General features: G+C 44.7%; 3 protein-coding genes across 5 annotated transcripts; 2 read left to right on the top strand and 1 right to left on the bottom strand.

Annotated features, from left to right (window-relative positions):
• Positions 1-29: 29 nt before the first annotated feature.
• Positions 30-13,877, top strand: LOC143374257 (inositol polyphosphate-4-phosphatase type I A). 2 transcript variants are annotated; one of them, XM_076822247.1, is made up of 18 exons: positions 30-398; positions 898-1,100; positions 3,749-3,841; positions 5,722-5,877; positions 5,990-6,190; positions 6,285-6,439; positions 6,504-6,676; positions 6,777-6,918; positions 7,819-7,934; positions 8,002-8,088; positions 8,228-8,388; positions 8,562-8,745; positions 8,840-10,059; positions 10,142-10,407; positions 10,530-10,747; positions 11,070-11,392; positions 11,476-11,743; positions 11,868-13,877. In XM_076822247.1, exons 2-18 carry the CDS (start codon positions 983-985, stop codon positions 11,998-12,000), a joined length of 4,014 nt encoding a protein of 1,337 aa, XP_076678362.1. In that variant the 5' UTR covers positions 30-398; positions 898-982; the 3' UTR covers positions 12,001-13,877. The 2 variants fall into 2 exon arrangements, with proteins under 2 accessions (XP_076678362.1, XP_076678372.1); XM_076822257.1 differs by lacking the exon at positions 3,749-3,841 and having other exon boundaries at positions 31-398.
• Positions 13,878-14,008: 131 nt separating this feature from the next.
• Positions 14,009-20,360, top strand: LOC143374299 (protein scabrous). The gene is made up of 3 exons (XM_076822325.1): positions 14,009-15,998; positions 16,166-16,511; positions 18,778-20,360. The coding sequence occupies exons 1-3, from the start codon at positions 15,751-15,753 to the stop codon at positions 20,236-20,238; spliced, it is 2,055 nt and encodes a 684-aa protein (XP_076678440.1). The 5' UTR covers positions 14,009-15,750; the 3' UTR covers positions 20,239-20,360.
• Positions 20,361-21,682: 1,322 nt separating this feature from the next.
• On the bottom strand, positions 21,683-25,536 carry LOC143374339 (uncharacterized). 2 transcript variants are annotated; one of them, XM_076822415.1, is made up of 3 exons: positions 25,180-25,536; positions 23,950-24,123; positions 21,683-23,169 (listed from the first exon to the last, which is right to left on the bottom strand). In XM_076822415.1, the coding sequence occupies exons 1-3, from the start codon at positions 25,345-25,347 to the stop codon at positions 22,219-22,221; spliced, it is 1,293 nt and encodes a 430-aa protein (XP_076678530.1). In that variant the 5' UTR covers positions 25,348-25,536; the 3' UTR covers positions 21,683-22,218. The 2 variants fall into 2 exon arrangements, with proteins under 2 accessions (XP_076678530.1, XP_076678521.1); XM_076822406.1 differs by having other exon boundaries at positions 23,944-24,123; positions 25,180-25,535.

Genomic DNA, 25,536 nt, shown 5'->3' with positions numbered 1-25,536 from the left:
GAACGATCCGGCATGACAGTAATGTCCGTGATTGCTCGTTTTACCCTTCTCGCGTGCGATAGGTATTCTTTGTCGCGCGATGTAAAAATACGATATACATTCGTTTTACGCCCGGTCGATCGTTATTTCAATCCAGCACTCGTCGCCTTTTCTTAGTTTCGTGCATGCGTATTTCACTCGTAAGCATGTGCTGTCGTTTAAACGTCTACGCATACAAGCACCGCACTCGTTGCAACGCACTGCTTTAAACTTATCCTCCGACTAACGGTAGTTGACCAAGTTTCGATAGCAACCCGTATCAGGAACGCGACATGTGTTCGGCGAGACGAATAACCGCGAGGGAAAGTGTCTCGATACTGGTTCCCGAAACAACACCGGAGGATACTGTGTCCACGAAGGTTCGTTACAGAGTTCTCGCAGACAATCCGTTCATCGTCTAACGTATTCATACATATGTATATATCGGCGTGATAATTTCTAACGTTTCTTGCCCATTACCGAACAATCCGTTCGACGGGTATTTTCGAGTGTTTCAAACTACGTCTCTTGTACAATTCAATGATCCCGGATCGAGCTTCATCGCAGGCGTTATTATCGCAACGAACAGGCTGATTAAAGGTGTCGGCAAAAGCGATTGGGGGAAAAAAGAAGATGCAGGTGACAGTAGGTAGGAGAGAGAAGGGAAGTGAGAGTGAGAGTAGAGTGTGGGTGTGAGCTGTGCGCGGGGGGGTAGACTCGCCAAAGTGGAAAGCGCCTTGAGCTTAGGAAGGAATAGGTTAGAGATCCTGTAGGAGTCGGCGCGAGGACCGTGTTGGTTGAAATCGGTCGGTGCGATCGAGACATTTAATTTAACAATCGATCGATGTTTCGCGCATATAACCGTCTACTTGTTGGCAGACAAGGATATAGAAATACTGCTGCGTAACGTGATTTATCACGGATGTAACGTGGGTGTAACCACCAACGGGGACTGTCTTCCAAGATGCGGTTCAACAAGCAAGAGCTTCTAACCCTGGCTACGCAACCGTCGCAGAAATTCGAGAAGGAGGGTATATTGTACGTACGCGAGCGACAAGAAGGCTTCTTTCGCAGAACTGAGAGTGAGTGACTCAATCATTGCCCCTTGGCAAATACGAACATCGCGATCCACTCGCGCGAACTGGTCGCCGATTTGAAAACCGATTAATTCTATGTACATGTATTTCGCCACTCAGGCCGACGCATGTTTTCTTCTCTCTCATCTACATTGTACATGTTTTGATCCTTGAAAATAAACTCACGTGACACGCAAATTCTTCGTCTTCTCTTTAATGTAGAGCCCATTCATCTGTTCCGAAAGCACGAGTCCAGAGATAGTCTTGAATTTGTAATCGTGAATTCTTGCTACGATCGTTCGCTACCCGTCCGCTGCGACGCTCGTCTACGTTCTACGCGTCTACCTCTGCCGCTTTATCAGCCTCCGCATCTCGTTCCATCGGCTACCATACGCACTTATTCGAATGATCGTTGTAATCTTAACTTGCGGTGGCATCCGATACTTCCGAGTATCCAGCATACATACGTGCATAATTTCATAGACGGGGGCGCGCGCACATGCACACGTGCATGCCTACGCATACATACATATATACATACATTTATACATATAGATTTACGAACAGACGAGCGTCGACATCTCTTCACCCAAAGGTAAATCGCGAATTCGTCAAAAGATTTTCTCGCCGTGTACGAAGAATTTGTCGACCTCGTGCAAATAGGTATACCATGTATGTATAGGGTGTCGAAGCTACGAAACATCCCGAATCGAACAGTGTAATATTAATCGCTATTATTTACCACCTTTTTGCCGTCATAGTCGTTGTTATTATTTGCAATTATTATTGTCGGTATCAGAGTCTCTTAATCAGTGGCGGATTTAGGAAAACAGGCCCAGGTGGCAAACGTTCCGAGGGCCCCATTTTTCGGAAAAATGAAGAGGTAGTTTACTAAAAAGGGGTGAATGTATAGAAAAGTATAAATAATAATATAGTGCTTTGATAAAATCATAATTTTTTTTAAGATACGGCCTAGGGGGCCTTCTGAGCAGGGGCCCATTTTTCGGGAAAATGAAGAGGTAGTTTACTAAAAAGGGGTAAAACTGTAGAAACAAATATAGTGCTTGGATAAAATCATAACTTTTTTAAGATAGGGCTCTAGGGGCCTTCTGAGCAAGGGCCCATTTTTCGGGAAAATGAAGAGGTAGTTTACTAAAAAGGGGTAAAAGTATAGAAACAAATATAGTGCTTGGATAAAATCATAATTTTTTTAGGATAGAGCTCTAGGGGCCTTCTGAGCAGGGGCCCACTTTTCGGGAAAATGAAGAGGTAGTTTACTGAAAACAGACTCAGTGTAATAGTACAGAGAAAAATATAGTTTGGATAAAATTAAATCCTTTTGTTGAGAATAGGGCCCTGGGGCCCTTCTGAGCTGGGGCCCATTTTTCGGGAAAATCAAGAGGTAGTTTACTAAAAACGAACTCAGTGTAATAGTCCCGAAAAAATATAGTTTGGATAAAATCATAATTTTTTTTAAGAATAGTGGGGCCTTCTCGGCAGGGGCCCCGGCGGCAACTGCTCATCGGCCGCCCTGTTAAACCCGCCACTGCTATTAACTCATTTGCATCGTATTTAGTAACTCGTGTAGCGATCGTTATTTATGGTAAAGCATCTCTAAAGACGATAGCGTTATCTATAATATCATTAGTACTTGCATTGCCTGTATGTATGTACAACTATGTTTATCAACTGCACACTTTTATATATATATACATATATCTGAACGAAGAAGTAGTTTTAGATTCGTAAAATATTAGAATAAATGACATGCTACCTCGGTACTTATTCGAATCACGTTTACGTTCGCGTTGCGAACCGATCGCACATGTTTTGGCGATGAGACCGACGATGATTCGTACCGCCTGAACGAAGCATGATGTATTCTATATTCTAATTAAAATACGCAAGTGTGATTACAACATTGGTATTCGTGTAGAAATGTTTGGTGCGTAATTGTATGAAACAACATGATTACGACCTGAGCAGGTAACGATGACATTGACGACACAACCGTCTCATAAATCCAGTTATTTTCGCGCACGGTGCAATCCACATACAGTGCCACCGTAAGACCATATCGTCGCTTTACATAAATACCTAAATTCTACGAATTCGGGATGTCGCATAGTTACGAAAACACTGTGTAGACGACGTTTTGTCAACAGCCTGGACTTATCGTAGCTTGTATCTTCCAATCTGTAGAGACGTCGAATGTATTTCTGTTTTCTCTTTTGCGATCTAGTTTTTGCAAACCTCTCTAGCGCGCATCGAGCATGCCCTTTGGACGTCTGTGACGATCGGTCGGAGAATCCACCTGCGACCCCACTCAACCCTAAATCCCCTGACGCCCGACAGTCCCGACACCCATCATTCGTTACGCATCGCTCATCGCTCATCGCTTGTCAGACAGCTCTCGTTCTGTCCCACCCGAGTCGGACGTGCGCATCGCTACAGCTTGCGGCGGCGGCCATTCGGCTACCCCGCGCGATTAGGTCCACCGTTCCGAGTACCTATAACGCCTAAAGCGAAACAGAGGACACTGAATTGACGCGCGTGAACGACTAACGCAGGGCCGCGCACGAGAAGCCACGTCCGACTGCGCTCAGATCGCCGGGCAAGTTTAAAAGCTACCTGTAGCTACGTATGATTTGCAGGTACAGGTAAAAAATCTAACAGCAAATGTCAAAAGGGAAAAACGCATAAGACACTCCGAGACTTCAGTTGCGTTACAGCCAGTACGAGTAAAGGTACCTATATCCCAAGTTTTTTTGTTTCATTTCCCCCCGAAAAATCATCTCCTCTGCTGTTTTAACTCGACATCTGTCGCGATTAACACGCTTGTCGTTGCGAATCGAGTCGAGCAGCCGGCCTCTCGCTGGAAGGCTGTCCCTCCGATGCGGAAGAAACGTCACGTCGGGGAAGCGCTTCGTGCTTTCAAATCTCAAACTTCGAACACAGATTTCACACGCCCGTTTCCGCCCCACATCCCACTAATTGCCAGGTTCGGGATTCATATCTCGCAAGCACCGTTCGGATGAGTAATTTCGTAGACGGGAGCTTGAGAAAGCGCGACGCGCTTTGTGCATGAGTATGCTTTATGCATTTGTATGGTGTATACCTATTTAGGAGAACACACGCGCCACGCTGGCCGGCTTGCAAAGTGTAATTGCATGTCTCTCATTACAATTGTCGTTCCAGTCAGTCGTACCGCTCTTAAGCGTTATCGTGTTTCGCATGCTTGTTGGAAATCACGTTGCACCTTTTGCCCACATCGCGATTCAATTCGTGTCGGCCACTCGCATTTCGTGACAATTTCGTTTGCACGTATCTATTTTCGTACAGATCTCGGCATTTACTAAATAACAGATTATTTAAATAACGGATCCAATAAAAGTTACTTTAATTTTTTATTATTCGACGAATAAAGTTTTTTTTTATTCGACGAATATAATTTTTTTTTATTCGACGAATTAGTTTTTTTTTTATTCGACGAATATATTTTTTTTTTATTTGTTGAATATAGTTTTTTTTTATTCGACGAATATAGTTTTTGTTTATTGCGTAAGTTGACCGGGATTAACTGTATTCGACACATGACGAATAATATTTTTAACTTTTATTCGGTATTCGAAATTTTTATTTAAATAAAAATTTTGCCCTTCTCTGCTTTCGTACCTATGTGCGATCAATTCGGATGCGAAATCTTCGCTTTACGTATTCGAGTACCTAGCGAAAAGATGGAGACGTCTGTTTAAAGGCGGAATCCTATTTTTTGGGCTAAAAACATAGCAAATTTAGGGATTTTTCTTTTAAGAAACTAGCGATTCGATTGATCTGAAATTTGGACCATATTTTTATTCATCTTTGAAGAAGTTGTAGTTTTTTTTTTATTAATTTGCAATAATAAATGTGGGAGTTATGTATGACCAACACGCCGCGCAAAATTTGTAATCCCCTGGTGTGCATGATATTTACCTTCCAGGTAATTCGAAAAAATGAAACAACGTTTCACTTTATACAGATATAGCTTCAGTTTGATGCACCTGGATAGCGATAAGTTACATACTTCTTTTGTTACATAAGAAAATTCATGCAAAACTGAATAGCAAAAATTAAAGCTTCAGACGTTTCAGTTTGAAAACTCCCTACTCTCCTCGATAATTCTTTTTCTTTTATTCCGGTTCACCAAATTGAAGCTACATATGTATAAATTAAAACGCCGTTTTATATTTCTGTTACGGATTACCTGTAAGATAAATATCATGCAAACAGCGGGCGCGTAACTCCCATATTTATTACTAAAACATAATAAAAAAAATCCTGCAACTTCTTTAAAGATACATAAAAACACGGTCCAAATTTGAGACGAATCTAATCGCCAGTTTCTGCACAAGAAATTCCCAACTTTTGCTAGGTTTCCAGCCCAAAAAGTAGGATTCCCCCTTAACAAACGCATATAACTTTTTGCGGTCTCTGTTTCTTCTTCCTTCTTTTTTCTGGTTAACGAGAACAATCGCATCTTTCATCCGCGTTTCTACCGCGCGCACACTAAACGCTTTCATTATCTCGCTCGCATTATGGAAATCCGTAAATGAACGCGCGAACGTTATTCTCATCTGTTGGACAGTAAGTTTGGAGAGATGGTGCAGATTACGGGGGAACCTGTTGTTTTATTTCAAATCGCGGGAACAGTGGTCCGAGCCTCTTGGCGTAATAATACTCGAGCAATGCTTCGTTCGAGTGGAGCAACCAAGCAATCAGATTCCCTACGGATTCAGCATAGGTAAGCTTCCTCCCATTCCTGTAAAAGCCCGCTGACCTTGCACTGTCAGACTCGACCAAACGGGACCTAAGGAAACGGTAAACAAAGAGTAAATATGTAAATGAATTTCTAGTGTTCGACGGAGGCTTGCTGCAAGCGTTAGGCGCGAACTCGGCCGAAGACAGAGACAGCTGGTTGCAGGCTCTCCAACTGGCTAGCTACGACTGCATGCGTAGTCAGTTGCTCGCGTTGCGGCAGCGAATAGAAGCGTTCAGCGGGCACAAGCTCGACACGGACATCCAGATGTTACGGCTACAACGAGGAATTTCGACAGGTTCGAGTACTACGACGCTCACAGTTCCTCCTCGCTCCTACCGCCTTCCCCGTCTCCTAGCCAATAATCTTGTTCGTACTCTGCGTCGTTTCAGATCCCGCCGAAATACCCATGTGCGAGATATCTTTGGCGTGCGACAACCTCCTCTGCGACGGCCACGGCCGGCCGCCGAACCCGGTATTGGAGGTGGACGTTCAAGCGAAAAGTGCCAACACATGGGTCAAGTACGCGCGGACAGAGGTCGTTGAGGTAAGCACGTTCGCATAAATGCCCAAAGCATTGGCGTATATTCGTGTTTACATATCTGGCGCAGCGGAGCAGCAATCCCGGCTTCCTCACGACCGTTAGCTTCCGCGCCAGCGACGGCTTATCGACGGAGAGTAAAGTAAGGATAACTGCCTACGATGTCCGGGAACGCGTGAGTCAAACGGCCACGCCGATAGGGAACGCGATAGTGACTCTGAACGCGATTCAAGATACCCCCAGGTAATTCTAGCGACACTCGTTTCTAATCTGTGCTGCGTCGCCTCTCGCTTCAATGTTTGCTCTGCCATCGCGCCTCTGACTAGCGATCCAACGATTTTAGGCTAAGGATACCGTTGAAGTCGGCGAAAACAACCACTGTCGGATTTTTAACGATCAACGTGTGGAACCTTGAGGCGGAGGATAAAGGGAACAGCACTGAAAGTACGCCGTCCAAGGAGCCCGCTTCTGGCACGAATCAGCAGGTAAATCCTTAGCGTCCAACTCTGTGTGTAAATACAGTGGCGTGCAAAAGTATTTGGCCACCCTTTAAAATCGTATAAGTGTTTTAAAATTAATCCAAACGATTTGATTTTGTTAACGCTTAAATATCGCAGAATAAGGTCGAAAATCGCTGATTTCGGGAATTTCGCGATTTTCAATCTTATTCTGCGATATTTAAGCGTTAACAAAATCAAGTCGTTTGGATTTCGGGAATTTCGCGATTTTTAAGCGCTTATAACTCAGAGCGACGTTAACCGATTTTGATGAAATTTTAGGCACGTGTATACCTTACTTAAATCTACAAATGTGTGTTTTTTAATTATTGTTACAGGCTCATAAAAAAGGTTTAAAAAACGACCTTTTCTATTTTTTTTTGCTATTCCGACCAAGTGCATTTTTTTCAAAACGACGAATCACGTCAGTTTGCAAACTAATCCTTCCAGCTTCTAAAAAAAACTGGATTTTAAAGGGTGGCCGAATACTTTTGCACGCCACTGTACATATGAGAGCAAAAACGGACTAACTCGTATTGGAGAAATACGTAATAAAAATCGCATTGTGCAAGTTATGCGTCGCATAAGGGCGCGAGCCGAAGGGAACGCTAAAAACTATATCGCAGACTTAATAAATAATACGGGAATCCAACTCCCACATAAAGAAAATAAAAATGTAATTTTATGTACCTCGTAAAGGTAAAACATATTTAACAGAAAACAGGTGCAAAAAAATTGAAGCCTTCAAATTGGGGGCGCTAAAAAATTTCTAGCATAAAGGCGCGCTAACCATTTTTGCAAAAATGTGGGTTTGTCCGTTTTTTCTCAATGCTTCGTATATAATACACATTCCTCTACTTTTCTCTCCATCCTTTTACCTCCGCCCAGGTACTCTCGCACAGGCGCTCGCAGTCCTTGCCACCCCGATTGGGAACGAAGATCAAGTTGCCTCATCAGGGACAACTGAAGTACCTATTCGTTAACACGTACATCCAAACGTACAGGTACGCGTTCCACGCGCAAAGCGAAATCACTCCGAGCAGTCTTAACTCCGCGATGTCGTCATTTCAGGTTTCACTCCGGCTTAGGCGGGGACATCTGTGTCCACGAAATCATGGCAGAGAGTAAACTTTGTTTTCAGTTTCCACAACATTTACTGTGAGTAAACACACTTGCTTTCTATTTGTCTCTGTCTCGCGAGGTCTGTCTATAGCCATAAGCTTTGGCCGCCGTCGCAAATCCAAATTTATCGACCATCAAATGGCTCTCCCCCGCCCCCCTCCCCCCACCCTTCTAGGGCGATTTGGATTCAAGAAGAGAAGGAATTGCTGCAAGAGGTGGCTGGAATGGGCGAGCTGCGAGAGCCTTGGCACACCAAACAAGTCGAATTGCTAGATCGTCACCTTCATCTTTTGCACCTCTACTCGCAAGCTAAGGAGAACTTGGCAGCTCTCAAAGGTAAAGACTCTTCTTTTTCTATCCTATCTTATTGCCCCCCCCCCTTCCGCCTCTATTCCACGCTCACTCTTTTTTTCTTTCTTTCTTTTCTCCTTTTTTCTGTCTTTCCTTCGTTCTTGCTGTCTTGCCTTCTTGCCTTCTTTCTTTCTTTGTTTCTTTCTTACCTTCCTTAGGGAGCTATTTCAAACGGTCCTCGCGCAGAAACGATAGGACGCTCGAGTTCGCGCCCCTCAACTTGCATCTCCAACGGATCTGGGTTCACAACGACACGTTGAACAAATGCGGATTCTACGACTTTATAACCGTTGGAGCGTTCACGGCGCATTCGCACAAAAGTAAAAACGGTGGCTTGATAAGGTAACTGTTCCCTGCTGGATCCTGCTGATGTATATACATATATTAGGATAAGGCAGAACCGTAATTACCATTTTCCTCCGCAAACGTGTTCCAGGCTAGTGCAAGCTCTGAAGGAATCGCCGACGCGAGGCAGTCAACTGTACCAAGGTACGTCGAAGATAACGATGGCGCACGACGCAATACAGGCGATCAAGCAACTCCGGCGCGACGTGGTCGACGCGATGCGCGCTTTAATGAAACTCGCCAAGGAGAAACAAACCAGCGGGATGCTGCCGATTTGCGAGGACATGATCACGAAAACCAGGATTCTACTCAGCCTCTGGGATCCAGGTTTAGTCGAGGAAGCGTTGACGTTTCTCGAGGAATATAAGGTGGCAAAGGTTCAAGACGACGCAAACGAGGACGCCCTTAATTTGGACTTCAAAACGAACCAATCCTTGTCCCCGTTCAAACGGATCACCCAGCAATTGAATTTCGATTTGAAAAGCCCCGATTTCGATGATTTTGTTACACCCGACACACCGGAGTGCGTCAAAGATCTGTGGACGAGAGAGAACGAGAGGAACTGTTACGCAACGTTTCCCTCGAAAAACGACCGCGAAGGGGTGCGCGTCAACGCGAACAATATTACAAGCAACGACGATGTCCCGGTCGAGGAGAATTTCGTCATCTTCCCAGCAGCCGAGAACGATGTCGGCAAGGAAGCGCATACTGACCATATTCGTAAACCCCGAAACACCGATACCATTCACAGCTACAATGACAACGACAATGACAACGAGAATGACAACGACAACGATAACGACAACAACGACAAGGAAGTAGATAGCGAGACTGATAACGAGAACGTAAACGTAAACGCGAACGAGGATAGCGAGCAGAAGGAGGAAATAAGAGGAGAGATGGACCCGTGTAAACGCTTCTTAGACACTCAAAAGATGTGCAATTCACCGTCAGCCAACTACTACAAGCCCACCGATGAGCCGGAGCCTTGGGACCTGACGCAACTGAACATCGAGGCGAGCGTAATGTGTTTGGTATCGAAAGTAAAATTCCTTTGCGGCAGATGCAGCAGTCCAGCTGTCCGGTTACGGAATAGAAACACCGTAGGAAGAGCACACAGTTTCAAGGGACGTTTCCCGAATGATCGTACCAAAAACGTCCAAGTCGTAACTATTCAGCCGAAGAACGACGTGAAAAACGACGAGTCGAGTAAGCTGCTCGAGGGCGTGGAAAATCGCGTTGGTTCGCGCCAACAGCATCCCAGTCCGGGGTCGGAAAAAACGATGCCAGCGTTTTCTAAGGCTAAAGAAGGTAAGAATCGACAGCGTGAATAAAGGCTTTGTGGAAAAGCACGCTGACATTGATCTAACGTTCCACGTTTTCCGTTTCATAGTGTGCCAAGCAGTTGACTCGATGACGAGAGTGATTAAAAGTAATTCAGGGCAGAGAAACAAGTTCACCGAGGGTCTGGATTTCGCCTCGATCGTCGACTGGACAAGCGAGCTTAGGCCGAGTATGAAAAAGCTGCGGCAAGCTATGGACGGGCTGTTGAAAACCGCTAGATTGACGCATTCGGTGTTCAGGGTGCAGGAGGACGCGAAAATGGCACAGCGTGCTTGTAATGTTCGGTACAGGCGGGATGTTTGTTTCAGCCAAGCGGTAAGTGTCTCGTTACTACGTATGCACATAGGTACATTGGGCATCTTCGCACCCTCTTTGCGTTTATCTTCTAACTCACGTCTTACCTATCTGTCAACATTCTCACACGCGTTCCCTTTCAGCTGACCAGTTTGGTGTCCGGCATTATGGCGAAGCTCTGGTGCCAGAGGCCGGATCCAATGTTTCTGCTAATTTTGACCACTCTCGGTCCTCTGGTCTCGTTCGAAGGGCTTCTCAGTTATTACGGAGACGAGATAGACATGTGGGGAGACATGGCTGTGGCGGTTGAGGACATGCATACCGTCACCTTCACTTTGACTAGGTGCGGCATTCAACCGAGGTAGGCACCGACAGCCAAGCGAGCCAGTGCTGGGCGACGCAGCGTGTCACATTCAATTAATTAATTTGGCCAATTTTAAAGTGTCCGTATTTCTGAAAACGGACCCGTAAAGAGGACAAACAGGACTATATCTTCATTTTTTTTCAAAATTTTAAATAGTGCCTCGTTATTAAAGCGTGGCATTTATTTAGAACAATTGCAAAATAAATGGTAAAAGTTTGCTTTTGTCCAGTGAAATGAGGATTTTTGCGCCACCTGTTACATATCTACCGGTGCAGGTATAACTGTGCTTCGACTACAGCCAATAAATTTCATTTCCCAGGTTCGAAGGAAACTGCAGCAACCCGTTCCAGCTGCCTCTGCCGAGAGTACTCGGCTCCCGTGCCGCGTTAACGGTGATGCTACCGGTCCCGGACGCGATATACTCTCTCCTACCACTGGTTCCCTCCTCTAGACAGACCATCTCTTTCAACGTCACTCCTGTCTTCTTCAACGTCGGTATCAACGAGATGGCCTCCCTTGCGGAGAGCCTCGGAACCACGAAACCACAGGAAAAGAGCAACGTGGATAATTTCGAGAGACTGAACGAATATTATTTGCGATTCAAGAAGCTGAACCTGCCTATGGAAACAACTTCCACTCGACGTAAGGACTCTTCCTTTCCATATTCAGCCATAGGTGTACATACGTTGCTACTCCTCTACTTTGCTGGATTTTGTTCGTTTTAGTCGGCACAAGATCGCCGCTCGGCCAAACGTTAGCGGAGCTGATGGTGAACCTGAAAGCTACCGTTCACGCCAAGGTAAACAAGAACATCGGAATCTTACAGTTGTCCTCTCAAATCTGTCGGAGAATGCGCGGCTTGAGGTTTACCAGCTGCAAAAGCGCAAAGGACCGTACCGGCATGTCCATTACTCTGGAGCAAGTAAACATTCTGTCCTCCGAGTACCATCTGGCCGAGCATGAGTTCACCAGAGCTCTCGACTGTATGCGAAGGTTCGTATGGCTCCGTTCGAAGCTCCGAACGGCGACACTTTAAAACCGCAGTTTAACGATAATTGCAATATTTCGGATGCACGTGAGATATAGTATCGATGCATGATTTTTCTTTCTATTCTAGCGAGGGTTGCCGACGCGAAAACACATGGAAAAATATCGGAATTAGGAAATACGCGTTCAACAGTTTGCAAATTCTGACGCTTCCCAAGTTATATCGACCGCCGACGGGAACCTACGGGTCGGCGCAAAGTTAAGCCAGAACGCCAACTTACACTTGGCTTTGTTTCCTCTCGTTTCGTTCGACCGGTCAGGTACGAAACGATTCTCAGTTTTCTCGTCTGCTCGGTCGACGAATATATGTACAAGTATACCGGTATTTAACCGATACTATACGACACGGTACGATACGATACGATACAATACGATAGGATACGATACGATACTACCACGTACATATAAGTTGTAAAGAAATGACGTATCCACTGCATCGCCTTTAAGCGATGCTCACGTTTCATTCGTATATCCAAAGATTTGTGGTATGTACAAATAAGCTAGGACGACGCGGTACACTCCGTAGCAATGTTGACCGCTAGTGGAAGCTACATGTAGTAAGTCGGTACCAATGAATGGGGCGTCGAATTGCTCCGAGTGGTGACCGACGTTTCTCCACTGTAGGATTTTATTCGATAACGAACAAGGGCACGGATGCTTTCGAGTGGGTTGATGAAAATCAGCCGTTTTCTCACGTACATACATACGAGCGTACATATACCGATTCCATCGAGTTTTATATTCTTTGCTTTGAACAAAATCGCGTTGAATCGTTGCTGCAATTTTTAGATTCGATTCGACTCGATTTCGTTCATTGCGAGGAAATAGAGTGCCATTTAGTATCTAACGTATATCACGTGTTAACGCGAGTTTAGGGGAATCCATATACCTACAGACTGTTCAGATTATAAAAACGAAACCTCGGATACAAAATAATGTGAACCCTCCGCGTCCTCATATGTATATACACGATATCTTGTGTACCTGCTGGCACATGCGGAGGACTGTTGATTCTATATAGATAAAAGAAAATGAGACGAGAATATAGAATTTGGTTCTTCACTTGCTTCGTTTTCGAGAGTATTAAATTTTCACTTTCGACCTGGCACGCGTGCTCCAAAGTGCGTACAGTTTTCACGTGACTGAAGGGAAGGATTTTCGTGCGATAGGAGGGAAGCATTCCCCGTGCTTCAGCGCTTCCCTACTATCGTAAGATTCGTAAGGTCCGTGAGAAGAGCATACTATGTATTTAGGTCGAAATGGAACACTCAATTTTCTTGAAAGCAGAGCAACTTACGAAGGAAATATATTCTATATTTTGGATTCTTTTTTTCATGTAGAATCAACAGTCTTCTGTGCGTTCTACCATCGGTTGAGACACATTGGATATACGTATATAGGATGTCGTTGAATTCGAAGAGTGAAGAGAAGTATTTTTATTATTTCTGTATATGAGATTTCACTCGGTAAGATAAGATACGATACGAAAAGCTGATCGAAATTTTATCGAAACGCGTTGTGCCAACGTATTGACTACCTATTTCGAAGAGTATGGCGACGATGACTATATCGAGCACCAGGTAGAATTCACCGACCAATGACAGAGCCGTTGTAGTTTTCCTCGATATGGTCGAAACGAACGTAGAACGAACGTTCCCTGCGACATAAAGATTGCAGTGCGTGTCGCGACTGATAGCTAATGCTTCTCCTCTCTCATTTCTCATTTACCGCTAGGAGCGAGACAAGTTGCGGCTGGAGCTGAATTATAATTTATATGGTTTTGCGTGCAAGTTTCTCCCAAATTTAGTCGACGAAAGCGCGCTTTATCGTAGATATTTAAGAAACTTTTGTGGAAGAAAACATGTTCAATTATTATCTGTTGGTCGAACACTCCTGTATTGTATATTGTATGTACTATACCGCTATCGCGACAAAGATGTTCACGGCATACACCATCTGCCGTACCCGAATATCGAATCGTGCGCGCGTTTCTTTAGAAGCTTAGAACTTTAGGTCTTGTCAGAGAACAAGTTGTTTTCAATAAATTATTGACCTCGCGAAATGCGGACCTTACATGTAATGTATTCGTCTCATTTCTATCATACAAAGATCGATTTTCCAAGAAACTTACTAAAGTAATATAGGTTTTCAAATGACTGCCCTTTCGGGTCGTGGAATAATTCCAACTTTAACCCGTTGACAGTTTAATAAAATTTCAAGTTCCGGTTGAATAAATGTATATTTTCTTTATGTTCTAAATTATTTCCATTTACGATAAAAATTGTAAGTATTTTCTATTTTTATTATTTTATTTCACTCGGCCCGGGATAAACTGTGAAGGGGTTAAAGCTTGAGAAGAAAAGTTACAAGTACGCGAGCATCGGGGGCACAGTGCTGCCTCTATAGGTGATTCCACGAGTGATAACCCGCCATCCCCACTACTTCTTTTATATTCGCCGCGGCGAGTGAGAGGGCACCGTAATTTATGACTTGTCGCTGTCCCGTGCCCTCTCGATCGTCCCCGGCGTCGACAGCCGGCGCGCGGCGGTTGCAACTTTAAACTCGGTTACGATATTCAGGCGCTATCGTTAAATTCCACGCGAACGCGTCAACGGGATAGTAATTTCTGGAATTGAATTCTAAAACAGAAGGGATCCATTAACTGCAATTATCATTACTTAATTCTTTTATTCACCTAATATAAATATATAGTTTAAGGAAGGCAGTTTCGAGCTGGCTGAGACCGATATCGATCGATTTATCACTGAATACATACATACACATACTCGCATATACAAGCGTGTGTGAATACGAGATCCAGTCACTTCTTTAACACGTTGCATTCCCTGCGCCCGAGCGAAATCGCATGTAATATAACAAGAAAAATGGCAACAACGCAATTGCCCCTTATATTATGAAATTGCTCTAATAGTAAGTAATAGTTTACGATTAGGATTTGTGGAGAAGACTCACAAGGGAAGATCCCGAACCCGAAAATTCGAAAAATTCTGAAACTTTGTGAATATGTAGGGGATTGCCTCCTGATTGCAACGCAATTTTTTATTGCTGCCCAAATTCACTCGAAGGGGGTGAAATTAACCCCTGAAGATTCGACTATTTTCCGATTTTGTATTATAACTCGTGGACTGTAAGAGATAGAAAAAAAGTTTCAAAACAAAAGCTACTTCTTTAAAAAGTTAATTCTTAAAATTAACCCCTGAAAATTCGACTATTTTCCGATATTGTGTTATAACTCGCGAACCGTAAGAGATAGAAAAAAAGTTTCAAGACAAAAGATACTTCTTTTAATTAGATCTAGCATTTAGTGAAAAAAAAAGTATTATACCACGAGTTGTAACACAAAATCGGAAAAATAACCGGATTTTCAGCGGTCAATTACACCCCCTCAGAGTGAATTTGGGCAGCAAACAAAAGTTGCGTTGTAATCAGGAGGAAATTCCCTACATATTCGCAAAATTTCAGAATTTTTCGAAATTTCCGGGTCCGGAATGTTCCCTTCTCAGTCAAGTAGTAACGGACGATGTTCGGTGCCGTTTACGTTGCCGTTGCCAGGGTCTGTATCGGGGGCGCAGCTTGCAGGCACGGGACAATGCACAGCCATGGTGTTGGCTGTAGCGAGCACACCTGCTCGCTGCCTGGTCCGTCCGTATCCCAACTTTTTACGGAAGGGACAAGGATGAGGGCGATATAAAAGTGGTGGGGCGGCTTTCAGTCTGACCAGTGAGCTTTCGGTGTCGGGGCACCGTGCACGTGTCGCGTGCAATTTCCAGCGAACACGTAAACGTCTGCTCGGCGAGAGAAGTTAACAGTGAAGGTTTTCAGTAGGAACTCCGCTATCCAACAGGATACCGCATTCCCGTGTTTCGAGTAGATAAATATTCGCGACGATAGTAAACGGTGATTTTACGTAGCTCGCTGCTTCCGATCCAAAGATGACTCTAAAGAGAGCGTGGCGTTTGTTATTGTTTGCGTCGTGGGTCACCTTCGTCGCCGGTGACGCGCGCAACGAAACTCCCGCGGACGAAGACGTTACCGACGCGATACGATCGATACGGGAGCAAGTGAACGCTCTGCTGGATCATCGGCAGCAGGATTACAACGCGCTCGAGGAGAGCCTGAAGCGCGCCATCGAGAAGAACACAGAGTTGTTTGTTCTGAAGAACGAGGTGAAGCAGCTGAGGTAAAGTGACCATTCTTCCGATTTCCTTACATCGGCATGGTAGCGTTTCGAATTCCGAGCGAGATAAAAAGTACATGATGTAGATTCTAGGGGAAGACGCTTGTGTTCGCAAGCGGAGAGTAGCTTTCTGGCGTTAACGGTCCCAATCGATGTCTGTTCTTCCTCAGAAAGGAAGTGAACTCTCTTCGCGGCGGCAACGAGAACGGGAACGAGGCGAGGAACGAGAGACTGCGAGTAAGGTGGCTAGGAAGCGCCGTAACTGAACTTCAGGGGGAGGTTGCCCAAGTGCTAAGGACGAGGAACGCGAGCGAGGAGCTCGCCGAGAGATCCAGAATGAGAGGCGAGCTGAATCTCCTCAAAGGAGACGTGGCAGCGGTTGGAAGGGGAATTCGAAATCTTGGCGGTAGAATCGCGAAGATCGAAGCCGTCCTCGGTACGATTCGCGTCGACATCGCAGCGGTCAAGGAACGCTTTAGTTTGCTCTCCCGCACCTGCGCCGACATTGCGAGCCAGGTAACGCGCTCTCTCTCTCTCTCTTTCTCTCTCTCTCCTCTGCCTCTTCTCTCTCCCCTCCTCCCTCGGGCCTCTTCTTTTTGGCTCGTTTCTATTCCCCTTTCAAGCTGCACGCCACTTTCCCCGTGTTCGGGCTTTCTTTTTTCATCGCAATCCTCCTTATCTGACTCCTCTCCACCTGCTCGTGCTCCGTCGATCGCGCATCTGCCTTCTCTTCCTCTCTCCCCTTTCTCTCAAACTCTGCTCTTCCTTCGTCCGTGATATTGTACATCACTGGTGATTCGAAATGGAAAGGCGCAGAGCATTCTAGGATCGTGTAGAATACCACGAATAAATGGGCACACCTGTAGCATGTTCGTGACACGGGGTTTTAGTCGGTTCAGCGATTCGAGAGGGTCGTTCCGTCGCTTCGCAGCTGCCTCCTAAAATTCCCCTTGCGATTCGCTCCGCTGCCAGTATTAATTTCTACCGGTATCCATAACTGCTTCCCTCGATTCTCGGCCCTTTCGCATTTTACATTCAATCCTGCATATTTTCGAGTAGCAATTTCTTGCGCCACCTCCACATAGGAACGCGTTTACGGGGAATTGATTTATTTTCACAAATATTTGCGTGCGATTATTCGCCAAACATGGTCCCCATGCTATGAGAACATTCAAGTACGAACGTTGTTTACTCTGTCAACGAATGACGACGCGAGTTGTAGCAGCTGCATCCTAGTGTTTAATGGGTCACGCAACTCACAACAGAAGAAAAAATAAACCCAGATTAATTTGTCGCATCTGTACTTTTCACTGTTCACTTTCCCACGCGTGAACGTCTTCTGAACAAAGGATCTCTGAAATTTAATTTCGTTGGTCTTGCAGATACTCTACAGTCTACGGTGCCGTATAAAAGCATGTATGTTTCCGTTCGATATAGGTCCTATTTACAAAGGCTATTGCTCTGCTGGGCGCAGCACTCTTGCGTACTTTCATGACTCTTAAGTGTTAAGCAGAAATACCGAATATTCGTGCACGAATAGCGTAACCACATTTGTCTGTTTAAACGCGAATGCCACATGTGTGGACGAAGAATCGAGGCGGGTGATCTCTTTTCGACGCTCAAAGAAGCTATCGGGGAGCAGTTTAAAATTTAGAATCGATGTAAGTAGCTACATAAATGCTGGACAATTGAAGAGTCCTTGTATTATTAAACACTGTAAGCCAAAAATCAAATTTTATACTATAGTATTACCATTGGCACGCAGAACATTTTCCGATAAAAATTTTATTTTTTTTAATTTTGGCACTTACAGTGTTTTCTACAAGGACTCTTCGATTATTCTTGAATAGGACTTGAAGTAGCAGCTGAGCCGCACGCAAATTTCGAGGGCTTTGGAGCACGATCTCACGTCATCCGATCGGGTTGAAATTTTACAGAGATCACTTCTTCTGAATTGGAACTGTGGAATTCTGGAGGGGGTGTGACCACCCTGATCCTGTATGTACAATATATGCCGTTGTAGGAACAAGCGAGGAATGCCGGTGAGCAGCGGGACCGTGACGCGACAGCTGCAGCTGCCGCGTTCGATCAAACCCATGGGTTGTAGCCGTAGCCATAGCCAGCTGGCGTTCGTTCGGTCATTCGTTTTCACGCGTTCCTTCCTCTTCTCTTTTTTCTTCTCTCCTCGGAGTTGTCCGGAGCCGAGGGCCGTTCTTGAAAAGGGACTAAAGTTCCTTACCGATTTCAGAACTATACTGTACAGTTGTGTGCTTTCCATCAGGACTCGATCCAGCTCTTCCACCCCTCTGGGCAAAAAACATTTTTGACGCCCTTTTTATGTAATTATAAAGTTTAATAATGAATCCAAACACGTGTTACCTACTCTTTTACCTCTTTTTTAAATAAGTGTTACTTTTTTATTGACTAATTTTTCTCACTCTATCAATTTTGCCGCACCGAGATTCGCCTGCTTGGGCCCCTCTAGATCGGGTCCTGCTTTCCATTTTTCAGCGAATGGTGGAAACACTCTGCTTCCCATAAGCATTTCTGAATGTTCTATTTGGAGAAATTTTATACTCTCATAACACTCTAAAATTTCCTCGTGCACTTTATCCTCCACTACTTACCGATTTCCTCTATTCACAGCATATTGCACCTTGGTGCAAGACGATGCCTCTCAATCGCACTGTATATAAAAAAAAGACCATTCCTATCCGTACTAATAAAATCTTTTCCCCGTAGCCGTAGAATCCGCAGATGAATAATAATTAAAAAATTCCAGTTGAGTGCGGTTCAGATCGAAGTGAAGGCTCCCAGATGCGAATCACCGCCGATAGATCCGGCAAACCCGACAGTCGGGCGAATAGAGAAGGCGGAAAGAGCGTACACAGCCGCGCCATCGTCTCTCGGAAGGTCAACAGGAGAGAGGGATCGCAAAAGCACGATCTCGGCGGTATACGGCGCAACGGTCGGTCGACATCGCCTCGCGAGGAGACACGGTTACTCGAGACGGGGCGAGGAGTATCGAGTCCGTGTCGAAGAGCGTCTAAAGAACCTGGAGCGTAAGCTCTTCTTAATAGCGCAGGGACGAACGTCGCTAGAAAAGCGTATGTCGTACGAGAGCCGCGAATGGCCGGCTAGTCTGAGTAAACGTGTGAAAAGCTTAGAGAAAGCACAGAACGAGTTGATTCGACGCGTGTCAAATGTGACCGACACGGTAATCTGGACGAGGAAGATGGGCGAGTCACTGAGTTCGCGGCTAGTCGGTTCGGTGCGGGCACTCGAGGAAGCCGTGGATACCAACAGCTCCTGGACGAAGCAGGAACTCTTGCGGCTCGGCGTGAATGCCGCTCGCAAAGCGGCTGAGCTGTCGCTGACCAGAGAGGAGTTGAGCAATCTGCGTCGAGCCGTTCAAGCCTTGAGCGTGAGCGCGTCGAAGCTGCAGGAGAGAAGCGATAAACACCAGGAGGCGATCAATCGGCTAACAATTACAGACAGCAATAAAACCATCGTCACCATCAGCGATTTCGGTCGGCTATTCTCTTCCGCACCTGCTGCGAAACCGTCGTGGAACGTGCTCCAGCTGGACGATCGATATCTGGCGGCGAACAGCTTGCCAGTTAACTGCGAGCAACAGTCTGCGAACGAGCCTGGAGACGGGCCGAAGCTTCTGGAGTTGGGTCAACCACTCCAGCGAGCCCCAACGTTGCTTTACTGCCGCGACGGCTGGATGGTGGTGGCGCGGCGTATTAACGGCGCACTCGACTTCGATCGTAGCTGGAATGATTACTCTCTAGGTTTTGGTTCTCTGGTTAGCGAGTATTGGATCGGGAATGAGATGCTTCACAAGCTAACTCGTGACAATTGCACCAGGCTCAGGATCGACTTGTTGGATACTTACGGAGAACGGTGGCGCGCTGAGTATCAATGGTTCACGGTCGGCTCGGATGAGACCGGATACAGGCTACGGATAGACGGTTACGTCGGGAACGCGACCGATGCGCTCTCTTACCAGAATGGCATGGCCTTCAGCGCGAGAGATCGCGATATGGATGCCAGCACGGCACACTGCGCCGCGAACTATCATGGTGGATGGTGGTTTAGCCACTGTCAACATAGCAATCTTAACGGGAAATATTCATTGGGATTGACTTGGTACAGATCGGACACCAGCCAGTGGTTGTCGATCGCTTCCTGGGAAATGTCCGTGCGCAAAAGCTCTGTTTGCAACGAAACAAGGTAGCGCCGGACCAACGAAATGTATCTACCTAGTACTACATACATTCTTACTATGCCAAAGACTTTAAATTGCGTTAGTAGGTTCTCGAGGAACGGCGCCGCATTGAGCTATAAACAAACTGGAGAGTGAATGGCGGCCGGTCCGAGAAAGAGGGAAGATGGTGAAACTATATCTGTGTTACAAACAGACTATAGATATTCAGCTGTATATAACTTAATGGCTATAGATGCATAGTGCAGAAAACAACACAGATCACGGCATGGCGACTATAATTTACTACATGGGGCGAATTCCACCTACGTCTAAATCGCCCGCAACGCCAGTGGTTTTCGTTTCAAAATTTATGAAAATCTCCTGGAATATGGAAGAGAAATCTGTGAAAGGGCCATTATCGGAATTGCACTCTGGGTGCGAGCCACCCATAAGCTGATTGTGACGCTCTGTACCTTCTATATGCAAAATAAATACCTTTTTTCCAAAGCCAACGTACAAACTATTTTCTCTCTCAAAATATTAAATCTGTATAATAACTCTGTAGATTTTTAGCTGCTAATATTGAAATTTGTAAAAGTTACAATTTTTTGAAGATTTTCTTCGTGTTTTCTCGACATATGGTATATAGAATTTTTTCGCCAAAACTCTGATAAAATGTCAATCAAAAAACTATTGGAATACATTCTAGAGGCCTTGAATTTGACCCATGATTTTTTTCATAACGATTGGATTCTTCAGATGAGAATGGCAGTCGTTCAAAAATTGTTCTGGGTGTGAGCCACCCAGGTATATCAAAGTTGATTGAAAAAAGAGGTGTGTGTCAACGAAAGGTTAAATATAAATTGCGACTCGAAAAAAGGAACATATAATTTATGATACTCATTTTATTACAAAAACGGAAAATCCCTGCGATCGTGGCGCGGGTGATTTGGGCGCAAGTGGACTTCGCCCTATAGTACAGATATAGAGGGATAGTAGGAAGAAGGATAGGTTCACCGCTTATCCTCTATTTCCCTCGGATCGCTGTCGTCTCTACTTCTTTCCACTGCTGCTCACTCTTCAGTTTGTTTTAGAGCTCAACGCGGTATCGTCACCGTGGTCGATACACCGTCACTTTCTATTATATATATATATATTTCATATAGCAAAAGGTTGATTCCCACTAGCGCAAAAGGAACGCTATACTCAGATCGAAGCTCACGGTGAGCTGACGGACGGGCTGCTGCAGCTCATAGACCTTGTACATACATACATGCTCATGGAAGTTACACCCGAAGGTTTATGCGACTTTCGTAGCTTGGAAGCAGTGGCATGTTTTCCCATCGTTTCATCGACTTCATTCGTGTATTCGCCTAAAATAGTCATCATTAGATTCAGTAACACCTTTCCTAAAAACGCGACGCAATCTTGTCGATTCCATTCGTCCGTTTCGATGGAAAAAATACAACGAAAGTGATATTCTCGAAGGGGCTTCATTTTTAAATCCTTTTTTCCAATTAAATAATTCTACATTAACAAAAACAGATTGTGGTTGGCTGGACGGTGAGAAATCTGTAGAATAATGAGCCGTTGAATCCGATTTTTTTCATCTTAATACCAGTCCTGCTGACAAAGGCTATTATTCCGCTGGACGGAACAGCCATAATAAAGAAAAATCGTAGGGAAGCGTCGAGGGAGATGAACATGATTAAAGATACACTCTCCTTAACACCACGCTGCTCACACTCAAAGATGTTGCCGACAGAATGCGGGCGTTCAACTGATATTGAGAGCAGCGTGTGCGGAGCGAGGGCCAGCCACATTCCTGTGGTGCGAATGTTCATGTTGATAAAATTTTAAAGCAACATTTTTTGGTAGAAAGTGAGAGTCGCTCGAGTATCTATACTGTCCGTTGTCCTTAACTCAACACGTTGTAACTGTTGAGCGAGTCGTTCACTCACACCTTTATCACCGAACGGAGCGAATCCATTCGCATTTGTCGTTAGCGATTTACACGCACATTCTGGTCTTGCACTTCTTCTCATGAACGAACAAGCTACCAGGATTCCCATACGCCAAGCCGCACGTCTTGCAAACAAACGGTTTCTCTCCCGTGTGAGTGAATATGTGTTGTTTCAGGTACTTGCCTCGGATGAAAGCTTTACCGCAGGTTTTGCAGCGATAGTTTGCTTCACCTGTATGCCACCTCGAATGAAACCTTAGACCGTTCGCGGAAGCAAATCTGGCGCTACAAAACTCACAGGCGAACCGCTTCTCGCCCGTGTGAGTTGCTTCGTGTCTCTTCACGTAACTCGGGAAAACGAATCCTTTCCCGCAGTATCGGCAAAGGTGAGGCATTGCGCCGACATGCGATTTCAAGTGCAATCGAAGGCCCGACTCCGAGACGAATGTTTTGCTGCAGACGTCGCACAGGTATCGCTTTCCTGTCTTGCTGTCGGTCGTTTTCGATGGCTGATCGGTATAGCAGCGATCCTTGCCTCTATCCGCGACGGCGACCTCTTCAATCTCAGAACGCACTGGCTCTGAACTAACATGCCCGACCAATTTAGTCGCCACGCTCTGACTTCTTCGATCCACATACGCGGCTTTCGTTTTCCGATCAGGTAAACGATGCTCTTCCGCATAGTTTCCTCTCCTTCTTTTCCCCTTTTCTTCCTTCCCTTCGCTTTTATCCTCGGCGATTTCCACCTCGAATTGATCTGCGCCTCCTGCTTCGTACGATCTCACTCCTTTACTCTCCGTTAGTCTTCGACACTCTTCGATTTTTCCTTTCCCTGTCCCTTCGACTTGGCGCATTTCCGACCAACATTCAGTCTCAACGTTTTCCCTAGACACCTCTTCATCTTCTTTTTCATTTACCCGGCTAATCTCTTTCGTCGAATCGATCGATACTCCCGTCAGTTGATCGTACGTCCGGTCATCTGTCTGAACGCTGCGATCCTGCAAACAAGTCACAAATCTGCTACAAGGACCTTAAGGGATCATTCTGGTAATCACGCCGCAAAATTCGGCAATATTCAGGCTTCTTCTTCTCAGTGAATACAATGAACAACAATGTCAAACTTTTCTTTTCATTTATTAAGCTACTTGTAATGTATACGGAACAATTTTTTAAATACACTTTTCATTGTGTTTCTTTCAATGTTATCTGGAGTGCAAAATCGCGCCTTTGAAAAGACGGCGGGAGTGATTTCTGCTCACAAACTCATCTGAAACAGAGAAAGCAAATTGATTTTTACTCATTATGAGTACCGCTATCGCAGGTGCCAGAATTAGCCACGTAAGTCAAAATTTAACAGAATTGCGCGCATTCAAACTTCAAATTTCGAAATTGTCCATTTTTACTTGAAGTTTGAATTCGCGCAATTTTGTTAAACTTTGACTTACGTGGCTAATTCTGGCACCTGCGATAGCGGTACCCATAATGATTAAGAATCAGTTTGGTTTTTTTATTTCAGGCGAGTCTGTGAGCTAAAATCACTTCCGCCGTCTTTTCAAAGGCGCGATTTTGAACTCCAGATAACATTGAAAAAACACAATTAAACGTGTGTTTAAACAATTGTTCCGTATTTATTATAAGTAGATTAATATACGAAAAAAAGTTTGACATTGTTATTCATTATATTCACTGAAAAAAAAAAAGGAATGTTGCCGAATTTTGCGGCGTGATTACCAGAGTGACCTCTTAATTATTAGCTTATCCAATTCACTTACCCGTACAGTTATCTGGTATGATATACGCGCGAGACTAACTGCGCACGAGTAACTGGAATCGTATAACGCTCGTAACTTGTGTTCCGATTCTCTGCATCGTTCACGAAACTCGTACGTAGTGGCCACCTTTTCCTTGCAGTCGTCACAGATCATCTTTGGCAGTTGATCATCCTCGAACAGCTGAAGAGATGCAATCGATATGAAGAATACTCTCGTGTATTTAATAGATTATCCACAATGTAAATGTAATGAAATGAATAAAGATGTGGCAGGTTATACAGGGTGTCCCACCTAAGACTGGACAGCGCGATATCTCCTAAAGTATTGGAGACAAAAAATTAAAAAAAATATGTAATTGAATGGTTCGAGAGGGCCAATTTATTAGCCTGACGATTTTTTTATTATTATTTTAAAAGATACGATGGTCAAGTTCGGTTTTTCAAATGGAACTATTTTTTTTTGAACACCTGAGTTGATAGTGCGTTCCAAGACAAATTGAATAAGCTTTAATGTATACACTTTATTTCCACTGGTTTTTAAGATATTGCGCTTGCAAAATTACTGATTTTCACTGGAAGAAAACCCTCTGGAATAGCAAGGACCAGAGTCGGTCTTACTGGCGCCACTGGTGGCATTGCCTGTTGAAACTGATACCTACCTGCCAAAGGTCTACAACAGGGTTCTCAGGCCCAAAAGCTGGACAATTCTTTTCCGTTAGAAATGCTACTTAGGTAGGTACATCTGCGGTATCGAGAAGCGCACCATTACTTTTATTTTGCACTTGCATCCCTGTCGTAGACCTTTGGCAGGTAGGTATCAGTTTCAACAGGCAATGCCACCCGTGGCGCCAATAAGACCGACCCCGGTCCTTGCTATTCCAGAGGGTTTTCTTCCAGTGAAAATCAGTAATTTTGCAAGTGCAATATCTTAAAAACCAGTGGAAATAAAGTGTATACATTAAAGCTTATTCAATTTGTCTTGAAACGCACTATCAACTCAGGTGTTCAAAAAAAAATAGTTCCATTTGAAAAACCGTACTTGACCATCGTACCTTTTAAAATAATAAATAGATAAAAAAATTCGTCAGGCTAATAAATTGGCCCTCTCGAATCATTCAATTACATATTTTTTTTTAATTTTTTATCTCCAATACTTTAGGAGATATCGCGCTGTCCAGTCTTAGGTGGGACACCCTGTATGTACTTTGTACAAAAAGAAGGTAGGGACGAAACTCACCATGACGGGACAGCAATCCTGAATGCAAGCACGCAGACGTTCGAACATTTTACCCTCGGTGAATATCGGAGTGGATGAAACAACAGTGCGAAGGCATAACCTACACGAGTCGCTGCTCGTTATGCCATTTTCAACGTTTAATTGCGAAAGCCTCATAATATTCTTCATCCTAGCATTACTTCGAATGCTTTGTTTTTTGTCGCGACACAATAACTGTACGGTGATTTTATACACAGACCTTTATGTACTATGTATTATTGTACAGTTTTACTTGGGTTGTATCGTCTACTGATCATTGACAGGTTCGTGCAATAAAAACACGCGGGCGTCTGTTGTCTTTTCCTACGGACACAACGT

The sequence above is a fragment of the Andrena cerasifolii genome, chromosome 1 (assembly GCF_050908995.1).
Source record: "Andrena cerasifolii isolate SP2316 chromosome 1, iyAndCera1_principal, whole genome shotgun sequence".
Classification (NCBI taxonomy): domain Eukaryota; kingdom Metazoa; phylum Arthropoda; class Insecta; order Hymenoptera; family Andrenidae; genus Andrena; species Andrena cerasifolii.
This window is presented reverse-complemented; position numbering and strand designations above follow the sequence as displayed.